The following is a 12668-nucleotide window of genomic DNA, read 5'->3' on the forward strand; positions in this document are numbered from 1 at the left end:
ATAAGTTAGCAAAAGAAAATATTAGGTTAGAAGTGGGAGGTATATTAGGATTGCATTCAGAAAACATAGGATATAAAGCAATATACACATATTTAAAAAACACTGGGTTAAGTAAAAGAATATAGAGTAGGGATCCACCTCGGTCCACACTCCATTACAGTAGGTGGCGGTAATGCACACCAGAAGGTTGCTTGCCAACCGCCATAAAAACAAAAGAAGAAGGAGAAGAAGGGCGTGACAGAGCCCTACAACCGGTGACGTCACGCGCACATCGTCTGCTACGTCCGGTACAGGCAAGGCTTTTTTATTAGCGACCAAAAGTTGCGAACTTTATCGTTGATGTTCTCTACTAAATCCTTTCAGCAAAAATATGGCAATATCTATCGCGAAATGATCAAGTATGACACATAGAATGGACCTGCTATCCCCGTTTAAATAAGACAATCTCATTTCAGTAGGCCTTTAACAGCTGAGAGAAACAGTTGTGTCCTTTTTAAAGTTGCCTCAGAGCCTCTCTTGGGGCAATGCTGCCCTCTAGTGTCGACATGGCGCATTTAGAATCCGTCATACTTGTACCGGAAATGACGTCACTCCGCGCGCCGTCGTAGGATCACGGTCTGATAGCTTCAGTTGGTTAGGATGAATAAAAAAGACGATAACTATAAAAACTATAAAATTGTCTCCCCTTGTAAAACATACAAATGTGGTTTGTAGTCCTTCACACTCATACCGGAAATGACGCCATGTCAATGCCGTAGATGGCTCACAGTCTGACAGCTCCAGTGGGTGAGGAGGAAACAAGTAGGAGGGTCTCCGGCTAAAAACAGCTTGTGGAGGTAAGTTTCGCAGATAAATTGTGAATACTATACTTTTCTCACCTCATACTCGACGATTGACAGTGTCGATAGAACATGACTTGGAAACGGCCTGGTGGTGTCAAAGCCCGAGTCTGTGCCTTGAGCGAGCAGCGCCACAAGTAGCAGCTAAAAATACTTCACTCTTCATGTGTGGAAGTTATAACTGCAGGGATACTACAAATACTTCATATGTGAAGGTTACAACTGCAGGGATACTACAAATACATCATGTGCGGAGGTTACAACTGCAGGGATACTACAAATACTTCATATGTGGAGGTTACAACTACAGGGATACTACAAATACTTCATGTGTGAAGGTTACAACTGCAGGGATACTACAAATACATCATGTGTGGAGGTTACAACTGCAGGGATACTACAAATACTTCATGTGTGGAGGTTACACCTGCAGGGATACTACAAATACATCATGTGTGGAGGTTACAACTGCAGGTATACTACAAATACTTCATATGTGAAGGTTACAACTGCAGGGATACTACAAATACATCATGTGTGGAGGTTACAACTGCAGGGATACTACAAATACTTCATATGTGGAGGTTACAACTACAGGGATACCACAAATACTTCATGTGTGAAGGTTACAACTGCAGGGATACTACACATACATCATGTGTGGAGGTTACAACTGCAGGGATACTACAAATACTTCATGTGTGGAGGTTACACCTGCAGGGATACTACAAATACATCATGTGTGGAGGTTACAACTGCAGGGATACTACACATACTTCATGTGTGGAGGTTACACCTGCAGGGATACTACAAATACATCATGTGTGGAGGTTACAACTGCAGGGATACTACAAATACATCATGTGTGGAGGTTACAACTGCAGGGATACTACAAATACATCATGTGTGGAGGTTACAACTGCACGGATACTACACATACTTCATGTGTGGGGGTTACACCTGCAGGGACACTACAAATACTTCATGTGTGGAGGTTACAACTGCAGGGATACTACAAATACTTCATGTGTGGAGGTTACACCTGCAGGGACACTACAAATACTTCATGTGTGGAGGTTACAACTGCAGGTATACTACAAATACTTCATGTGTGGAGGTTACAACTGCAGGAATACTACACATACTTCATGTGTGGAGGTTACAACTGCAGGGATACTACACATACTTCATGTGTGGAGGTTACAACTGCAAGGATACTTTTTCTTCGCTTATTTTGTGCTGCTTTTTTGTAGTACTGGCTGCCCTCTCTCATGTCTTGACATAAGATTGTTTACATTTGTGATAGCATCAATGTTAAGTGGTCCACTCAATGCATAAAATACCATTTGGTCATCATGACGAAGCAATTATACCTTGTACTGTATATATATATATATATATATATATATATATATATATATATATATATATATATTATATATATATATATATATGTATATGTATATATGTATATATATATTAGGGCTGCGAATCTTTGGGTGTCCTACAATTCGATTCAATATTGATTCTTGGGGTCGCGATTCGATTATAAATCGATATTTTGGATTCAACGCAATTCTCGATTCAAAAACGATATTTTTCCGAATGAAAACGATTCTGTATTCATTCAATACATAGAATTTCAGCAGGATCTACCCCAGTCTGCTGACATACTAGCAGAGTAGTATATATTTTTTTAAAAAGCTTTTATAATTGTAAAGGACAATGTTTTATCAACTGATTGCAATAATATCAATTGGTTTTAACTATAAAACGAACCAAAAATATGACTTATTTTATCTTTGTGAAAACATTGGACACAGTGTGTTGTCAAGCTTATGAGATGCGATGCAAGTGTAAGCCACTGTGACACTATTGTTTTTTTTTTGTTTTTTTTTATAAATGTCTAATGATAATGTCAATGAGGGATTTTTAATCATGGCTGTGCTGAAATTACAACTAATATTGATACTGTTGTAGATAATATGAATTTTTGTTTCACTACTTTTGGTTTGTTCTGTGTCGTGTTTGTGTCTCCTCAATTGCTCTGCTTATTGCAGTTCTGAGTGTTGCTGGGTCAGGTTTGGTTTTGGAATTGGATTGCATTGTTATGGTATTGCTGTGTATTGTTTTGTTGGCTTGATTTAAAAAAAAAAAATAGATTTTTAAAAAAATGAGAATCGATTCTGAATCACACAAGGTCAGAATCGCGATTCAAATTCAAATCGATTTTTTCCCACACCCCTAATCTCTCTTTCTCTCTCTCTCTCTTTCTCTCTGTCTCTCTCTCTCTCTCTCGCTCTCTCTCTCTCTATATATATAAATGATAAATGGGTTGTACTTGTATAGCGCTTTTCTACCTTTAAGGTACTCAAAGTGCTTTGACACTACTTCCACATTTACCCATTCACACACACATTCACACACGGATGGAGGGAGCTGCCATGCAAGGCGCTAACCAGCACCCATCAGGAGCAAGGGTGAAGTGTCTTGTTGAGGACACAACGAATGTGACGAGGTTAGTACTAGGTGGGAAATAGAACCAGGGACCTTCAGGTTGCGCACGGCCACTCTCCCACTACACCACTTGGTGGTGGTCATATATATATATATATATATATATATATATATATATATATATATATATATATATATAATATATATGTATATATGTATATATATATGTATATGTACATACAGTATATGTATAATATATGGCGCAGTGGTAGAGTGGCCATGCGCAACCTGAAGGTCTCTGGTTCTTGCCTTTCTTTATACTTCCTCCAAATGAGTTGTTTGGAATTTGCCCCATTTGGAATGTTTTTCCAATTGGTGACGTCAGTGGATATCTCCATGTATGGTAGCGATTTATGTGAAGAGCTTTGCGCGAGTCTGTCATTGTAGACAGTAAGTTACTTCTTTTTCTCCATACTCCTGTTGTGGGGCAGACTGGCTCCTACAATGACACAGTAGTGTATAGTTTGAACTTATATCTGTCAGTAGACTCCAGATGGAAGCCCTAAATTGATAACATTGCTGACGGGGAGAAGACACAGTCGAAGTGGAAGCTCGTAAATAAGACTCGCCCACAAAACAACTTATCCTGAAAAGATGTTCTGAAAGCTGTTTGAAGATGGTTTGTAAGAATTAATCTATGCAAGATTTTGACCAAACCACCATTATATGTTATGTAGACCACAAGGAAGTGTTTTAAATTTAAAACAAAAATATAGTATGACCCCTTCTAACCTTTTATTAACTGCAGAGTCAATGTTTGAAGAGGAAAATTAGCAGTCCTAAATGTCATACAGACAATATGTTGGTTTAAGTATGAGGTTAAAGAAACAAGGTGATTAAGTCTTTTAACAATCTTACATTATCCAAATCAGTGTTATGCAAAATGTCAATGACTAACATTAACTTTTCTTTGTCTCAGTGGTGTAAATAGTTTGTGGCGATGGGCAACACAAGTGACAGAGTGTCGGCAGACCGCCATGGGGCCAAATCCCACCGTTCAGACAGTGCTGGGGGTCACAAGGACCATGAGCCCAGCAGCAGGATGGTGGACAGCACTGACGACCCAAACATCTTCAACACTCACGGGCCAGACTCCAAGGTAATAATAATAATATGTATTCAATGTATATCGCGCTTTTCAAGACATTCAAAGTACTTCACAGAGAACAGGGAACCCATCATTCATTCACTCCACATTCACACCTGGGGGCGGTAAGCTACATTTCTAGCCACAGCTGCCCTGGGGTAGGCTGATGGAAGCCTGGCTGCCGATTTTCCCCTACGGCCCCTTCGACCCTTTCTGCATGAAGACCCAGTGAACAGGGGTAATGCTTTCTCGTCCAGTTTTACAGTCGCACAGGCTGTATTTTGCTTCGGAGTGGTGTTGGTCATGTTCATGGTTTGTTTGGCGAGTGTTGTCTGCGTCTTCTTTTTGGCGCTTTCCTTCTCACAAATGTTCTCACTTCCGGTGGTTGGATGGCAGGATTGTGTCGTTATCTGGCTTTGGGCTGTGGACAGTCACGACTTCAAATAGTGGCGCAGAGGCTCGTAACTCAAATTAATGCCCGCAAATAAAAGCATAACAAAAAGACAAGAGACAGCTCGTTTCTCTTCGACTTAGACAAACTTGGAAAATATTCCTTCTTCTTTTTTTTCTCTTACTCTTACTTGAATTATTCTTCCAGGTGTTAGGAGAGAAAGAATTTACCCCAGACTTGGACGACCTTGTGAAAACTGTCTCTCAGGCTCGACCCACGGTCATTCGCTGGGCTGGTGGGGGAAGGGAGGTCTACATCGCTGGCTCCTTTAATAACTGGAGCACCAAGATACCGCTGAATAAAAGGTAAACAAACCAAATCATTATGAATTGTCTCATTTAATTCTATCTTTCTCTTCTTTTCCCACACAAAGCCACAGGGACTTTGTAGCAATCCTGGACTTGCCCGAAGGCGAGCACCAGTACAAGTTTTTCGTGGATGGACAGTGGGTGCACGATCCCTCAGAAGTAGGTTTCATTCCAAGGAACAATAAAAACTTTACAAATGATGTAGCTGAGATGTACATCACAGCAGAGTGTCCAAACATTTTTCCATTAAGGCGCAGCATGGTGGAAGAGGGGTTTAGTGTGTCTGCCTCACAATACGAAGGTCCTGAGTAGCCCTGGGTTCAATCCCGGGCTCGGGATCTTTCTGTGTGGAGTTTGCATGTTCTCCCCGTGACTGCGTGGGTTCTCTCTGGGTACTCCGGGTTCCTCCCACTCCCAAAAACATGCACCTGGGGATAGGTTGATTGGCAACACTAAATTGGCCCGGGTGTGTGAATGTGATTGTTAATGTTGTCTGTCTGTCTATATTGGCCCTGCGATGAGATGGCGACTTGTCCGGGTGTACCCCGCCTTCCGCCCGATTGTAGCTGAGATAGGCACCAGCTTCCCGCAACTCCAAAGGGAAAAAGCGGTAGAAAATGGATGGATGGATGGGAGACGTACAAAAAAATCTAATATGCATTGACAGGCACTTACATAATGGTCACCTTTTAATAATGTGCTAAAACTAATCCAGTATACAGTAGGTAAAAATATGTAACAATATTAAAAGAAAAAGAGCCCAATCGCTTCAATAAAGAGAAATACTTACTTACCTACTCAACTGGTAACGTGTTTATTCAAAGTAGGGAATCTATTAAGGAACAGGACTACAAATGCCATTTTTATCACAATTAAAAAAACATTAAGAAGGACGTTTGGCATAAAAGTAAAGCCAAAATCACGCTGGTGATTCCCTCATGGGTAATACCCAACTATTACTAAAGTAAATACTATACTGTAATGTAATATGTATCAAAGTGTTCACATCTATATTTTTGTCGTTACATCAACCTTTATGGCTCAGTTTTGAAATGTGATTGGATACGCTTCCTATTTAAAGTCTTTGTAAACCCCAGCTTTACAGACACCATGTCTGTTTTGCAGGCAAACTGTGTTGAGGTAATGATGTCCACTCTAAATAGTATAAAATGTCAGTCACATGATTTTTCTTTTTACTCCTGATTTGTCCTCTGTGGTGGCAAATACAGTAAGTTTCTTACAAGTACCATTATCACTGGATGACGAGGAATAGCTTAACATGCTACACTACACTTTGTCGTACCTACAATCAATGTTCTTTCCAGGGTGCACACTGCTCACGCATCTTTTGCATGGCGAATTTACACCACGCACAAAATTAAATCCAACTAAAACTCTGAACCAAAAAACACATCATTTATTCTGTATGATTTTGAAATGCAGCTGTGAGTGACAGGTGACAAAAAGCTGCCACAACAGACTAAACAATGTTCGTCAACCCAGTTCAATTATTGTAACGTCTTTCGAGATGTTAATATAATTTAGCTAATTTTTTTTAGCAAAACTGTTTATTGTTGATTGTGACCACACCGAAAATACATTAGAAAAAAACTGCTATCTAGCAAAATTGGTAATTATTTGCGATAAACCACGTCAAAAGCAACTCTTTGTAATCAGTCATATTAACTGCAGCTGCTCCCTGTCTCTTACTTAAGTCAACACATGTATTAATTAGACTCAGCCACTGATGCGTTTATGGCCACACAAAAAGTCGGACAACTCCAACACCAAATACAGACTGTAAATGCCAGGTCTTTACACTGTGATGTGGCTCACACACAGCCAATCAATGTCCTGGAGCTAATAGAACCTGTAATTATATATGTTACAAACAGAAAGTTACTAGAATGCACACTTTATCCCATGCTTACATCTCATTATGCAACTTGTGAATGTTTTAATGAGAACTAAATGTGATTTTTGTAAAGGCTACACATTTCAAAGCAGGACCCCCACCCAGTCATACAATACTAGTTCATAACTCATGAAAAACGCAATTTTTTGGGGGGGGGGGTCATTTTCATTTAATTAGGCCAAACTACCGATAATAGAAAATAATATCATGGAAATGACTGCAGTCATTTGATTATAATAATAAGACATTTAACTTATGATGTCAGGTTTGGGACAGGTGTGGACATCTGATGTTGCTGTCATGTGCTCCACTGAATGCTCAGGGACTTTGTGCGTTTGCCAAGACATGAAAAACTAGGGGGAACATTGCCTATGATGTGTAGTGTATGACGAAGGAGGATACAATAAGCCATGCTAACAGCTAAGATAGAGCTTTTAAATGTAAACAGAAGTGGGCGGATTGGTACTACAATCCATCCATCCATCCATTTTCTACCGCAATTGTCAATAACAATAGCAAGTATTGAATCAGCACAAAATCAATACTACACTGATCAAATCAATGTTTTTTTTTCACCCCATTTTTGTTATTGTTTGCAAACTCACAAAATAAGTGTCTGAAACCAAATGATCAAAATCCGAGCCAATAGTTATTTTGCTCTATAAAATTTAGGGCAGGGCGATATGGACCAAAACTCATACCCCGATATAATTTGGATGAATCCCAATATACGGTAAGTATTGTGATATTTTTTCCGGAAAGTGAATTTAGACAAAGGCTAGCCCAAATATGCGCGTCAATTTGTTTTGTTGAAACATATACTAAACATGAGTTAATTTCTGGAAATGTTTAAGTCTCATACATACAGAAATGCACATAAAAATGTTACAACGCCTTGAAAATAATGACAATAGTAAAATATAATTAATCTTCATTAAAACAAACCTTCTTTTTGCTGGAATCCACAGCTAATAACACAAAAAACTAAATACAAAACAAAGTATACACATAATACATACTGACTGGTATACACTAGCTAAGGAAATAATATCAGTAGAAAAAACCGCATTTAGTTTAGATAATAGAGTCCATCCATCCATCCATTTTCTACCGCTTATTCCCTTTTGGGGTCGCGGGGGGCGCTGGCGCCTATCTCAGCTACAATCGGGCGGAAGGCGGGGTACACCCTGGACAAGTCGCCACCTCATCGCAGGGCCAACACAGATAGACAGACAACTTTCACACTCACATTCACACACTAGGGCCAATTTTAGTGTTGCCAATCAACCTATCCCCAGGTGCATGTCTTTGGAAGTGGGAGGAAGCCGGAGTACCCGGAGGGAACCCACGCATTCACGGGGAGAACATGCAAACTCTACACAGAAAGATCCCGAGCCTGGATTTGAACCCAGGACTGCAGGAACTTCGTACTGTGAGGCAGACGCACTAACCCCTCTGCCACCGTGAAGCCCGATAATAGAGTCGTATATTGGAATTTGGGATCCATTATTGAAATGTATTTTAACTAATAAATTAATCTAAAATTTTACTTATTTTATTATGTGGAAATATTGGACACAATGTGTTGTCAAGCTTATGAAATGTGACGCAAGTGTAAGTCACTGTGACACTATTGTTCATTTTTTAAATGTTTTTATTTTTAATAAATGGCTGTGATGATAAGGTCAATGAGGGGTTTCTAATCACTGCTATGTTGAAATTGTTATTAATAGTGATATTGTTGATATTTTTCATTTTTGTTTGACTACTTTTGGATTGTTTTGTGTTATGTTTAGGTGTCTTCTCAATTGCTCCGTTGATTGCTATCCTAAATTGCCGGGCCGGGTTTGGTTTTGGAATTGCCATCCATCCATCCATTTTCTACCGCTTATTCCCTTCGGGGTCAGGGGAGGCACTGGTGCCTATTTCAGCTACAATCGGGCGGAAGGCGGGGTACACTCTGGACAAGTCGCCCCCTTATCGGAGGGTGTTTTGAAATTTTAATTTTTAAATTATTGTATTATTGTTTATTGTTCTGTTGAATTGATTAATAAATGTAAACAAAAATTTTAAAAATGTACATAATAAAAGACAATAAGGGAATTTTTTTAAATATTTAATTGATATTATCACACTGCCATCCTATGTTTTTGTCTGATTATAATTGTGTAAAATTGAATCCTTCAATGGCAGCACAGTGAAACAGGGGTTAGTGCATGTGCCTCACAATATGAAGGTCTTGAGTTCAGTCCCGAGCTCAGGATCTTTCTGTGTGGAGTTTGCATGTTCTCCCTGTGACTGCGTGGGTTCCCTCCGGGTACTCCGGCTTCCTCCCACTTCCAAAGACATGCACCTGGGGATAGATTGATTGGCAACACTAAATTGACCCTAGTGTGTGAATGTGAGTGTGAATGTTGTCTATCTGTGTTGGCCCTGGGATGAGGGGGCGACTTGTCCAGGGTGTATGCCGCCTTCTCCCCGAATGCAACTGTGACAGGCTCAAACACCACCCGCGACCTCGAAAGGGACAAAGCGGTAGAAAATGCATGGATGGATGAACCCTTCAATGATGTTTAAAGTACTGTATCAGCATGGGTATGACTGATACTGCCCCTGGAACTACTGGTATTGTAGTATCGCCCAAAACTTATGTAAAGTAGCATCAACAGAAGAATAAGTGCATCTTACATTTTAACAGAAGTGTAGATAGAAGCATACTACAACAGAATGTAACCAGCTAGATTCATCATAGTTTTGACAAAATAATACAATACAGATACAGTGGGGCAAAAAAGTATTTAGTCAGCCACCGATTGTGCAAGTTCTCCCACTTAAAATGATGACAGAGGTCTGTAATTTTCATCATACGTACACTTCAACTGTGAGAGACAGAATGTGGGGAAAAAAATCCAGGAATTCACATTGTAGGAATTTTAAAGAATTTATTTGTAAATTATGCTGGAAAATAAGTATTTGGTCACTTCAAACAAGGAAGATCTCTGGCTTTCACAGACTTTCTTTACGAAGCTCTTCTGTCCTCCACTCGTTACTTGTATAAATTGAACTTGTTTGAACTCGTTATCTGTATAAAAGACACCTGTCCACAGCCTCAAACAGTCAGACTCCAAACTCCACTATGGCCAAGACCAAAGAGCTATCAAAGGACACCAGGAAAAGAATTGTAGACCTGCACCAGACTGGGACGAGTGAATCTACAGTAGGCAAGCAGCTTGGTGTGAAAAAATCAACTGTGGGAGCAATTATCAGAAAATGGAAGACATACAAGACCACTGATAATCTCCCCTCGATCTGGGGCTCCACGCAAGATCTCATCCCGTGGGGTCAAAATGATCATGAGAACAGTGAGCAAAAATCCCAGAACCACACGGGGGGACCTGGTGAATGATCTGCAGAGCTGGGACCAAAGTAACAAAGGTTACAATCAGTAACACACTACGCCGACAGGGAATCAAATCCTGCAGTGCCAGATGTGTCCCCCTGCTTAAGCCAGTGCATGTCCAGTCCTGTCTGAAGTTTGCCAGAGAGCACATGGATGATACAGCAGAGGATTGGGAGAATGTCATGGGGTCAGATGAAACCAAAATAGAACTTTTTGGTATAAACTCAACTCGTCGTGTTTGGAGGAAGAAGAATACTGAGTTGCATCCCAAGAACACCATACCTACTGTGAAGCAGGGGGGTGGAAACATCATGCTTTGGAGCTGTTTTTCTGCTAAGGGGACAGGATGATTAATCCGTGTTAAGGAAAGAATGAATGGGGCTATGTATCGTGAGATTTTGAGCCAAAACCTCCTTCCAGTAGTGAGAGCCTTGAATGGTTGACCAAATACTTATTTTCTACCATAATTTACAAATAAATTATTTAAAATTCGTACAATGTGAATTCCTGGATTTTTTTTCACATTCTGTCTCTCACAGTTGAAGTGTACCTATGAGGAAAGTTACAGACCTCTGTCATCACTTTAAGTGGGAGAACTTGCACAATCGGTGGCTGACTAAATACTTTTTCGCCCCACTGGACTTTATGTTACCACATTCATCACCAGTGAATTTAGGAGCCTTTGTAACCAGTTTTGAAAAGGTTCTTCTATCATTCGTATGCCAAATTATATATTTTGCTGTATATTAAATTGCGATATAGATTTGAGGTAATATGGTACATTCATAGAGTGGAGGCCACTATTTTAAGATAATACATTGCAATGAGCTTCTAGAGAATGAATCTGATTTATGGTGTCAAACGTTTGATTATGTTTTGTGTTGCAGCCAGTGGTGACGAGCCAACTCGGTACCATCAATAACCTGATTCAGGTGAAGAAGTCCGACTTTGAGGTGTTTGACGCCCTGCAGGTGGACTCTCTGGAGTGTTCGGATACATCAGGTGTTTTTTTTGTTAGTCAGTTCATTCGCTGTTGTTGTTGAATGTATTTCTCTGAAAACACTGCTGTGTCCTCAAAGATCTGTCCAGCTCCCCTCCAGGTCCTTACGCACAAGATCAGTATGTGTTCAGACCCGAGGAACGCTTCAAGGCTCCGCCCATACTTCCCCCTCACCTACTTCAGGTCATACTCAACAAGGACACTAATATTTCTGTAAGTTCTGCATGGGTGCGGTTTTGGTGTGTTTGTTCTGTTCGAGGCTTACATGCCCCTCCTCCTTGGCAGTGTGACCCCGCCCTGCTGCCTGAACCTAACCACGTGATGCTGAACCACCTGTACGCGCTCTCTATAAAGGTGAGTGCGTAGATACTATCCTCATGGTAGAACACCTGGTCAAACTCCACACATAAAGGAGAATATCCTTAAAACACCACAGTTTTAACACATACAATGTCTTTCAAGAAGAAAAACCAACTCTAAGACCTTTGAAACTCATTAGTCTCAGAATGTTTCCACATATTTTCTTTGTTTAAAACAATTTATACATGCCAAATCTGTTCTTTAAGTTCACCTAAGATGGCAAAGCTACAGAAAAATGGAAACATTTGTTCCTAAAAACAAAACAAATTACATTATGACATAAACTAGAGCAATTTTATGGTTAAATTTGGATGACTGTCCTTCAATTTTGATTTCTATGTTTGTCCACCAGATGGCGTAGCGTTTTCCTATTCAAAGCATGCAGCAACATTGCTTTATGCAAGGCCGCCTTGCTACTTAAATATGTGTGTCGCTATTGATACTGACAAGGGTGTGTGTACTGGCCTTTTAAATAATTCACAAACATATTTCAACATGACTTAAAATTGATACTTATTGTACTATTTGTATATGATATTAAATATTTGTTTGATATACATTTCAGGCTAACTTATTTAACAAAAAATTTAAAGTGGAAAAAATAAATGATCACAGTAGTTTTTATTTGTTGGTCGTAATTTAATTTTTAATAAGACTACTGTACGGAATAGAAATACTAAATGGTGATCAATATTTACTAAACCAAATGAAGCCTCACTTTTGGGAAATATGTTAGTATTTTATATGTATATTTTATCAGTGCACTATTTTTTAATAGTTTTTTGTTCATT

At 39.6% G+C, this 12668-nt stretch overlaps 1 protein-coding gene across 1 annotated transcript in view; it reads left to right on the plus strand.

Annotated features, from left to right (window-relative positions):
* Positions 1-587: 587 nt before the first annotated feature.
* Positions 588-12668, plus strand: part of prkab2 (protein kinase, AMP-activated, beta 2 non-catalytic subunit) — a 16762-nt gene continuing 4681 nt past the window's right edge. Inside the window, exons 1-7 of the mRNA XM_061920206.1 lie at positions 588-836; positions 4276-4455; positions 5042-5199; positions 5268-5361; positions 11405-11519; positions 11597-11730; positions 11803-11871. Of these exons, the coding sequence (XP_061776190.1) occupies positions 4297-4455; positions 5042-5199; positions 5268-5361; positions 11405-11519; positions 11597-11730; positions 11803-11871 (729 nt within the window). The 5' untranslated portion in view covers positions 588-836; positions 4276-4296. The remainder of the gene's footprint in view (positions 837-4275; positions 4456-5041; positions 5200-5267; positions 5362-11404; positions 11520-11596; positions 11731-11802; positions 11872-12668) is intronic.

This window comes from Nerophis ophidion, linkage group LG14, assembly GCF_033978795.1.
Source record: "Nerophis ophidion isolate RoL-2023_Sa linkage group LG14, RoL_Noph_v1.0, whole genome shotgun sequence".
NCBI classification, from domain to species: Eukaryota; Metazoa; Chordata; class Actinopteri; order Syngnathiformes; family Syngnathidae; genus Nerophis; species Nerophis ophidion.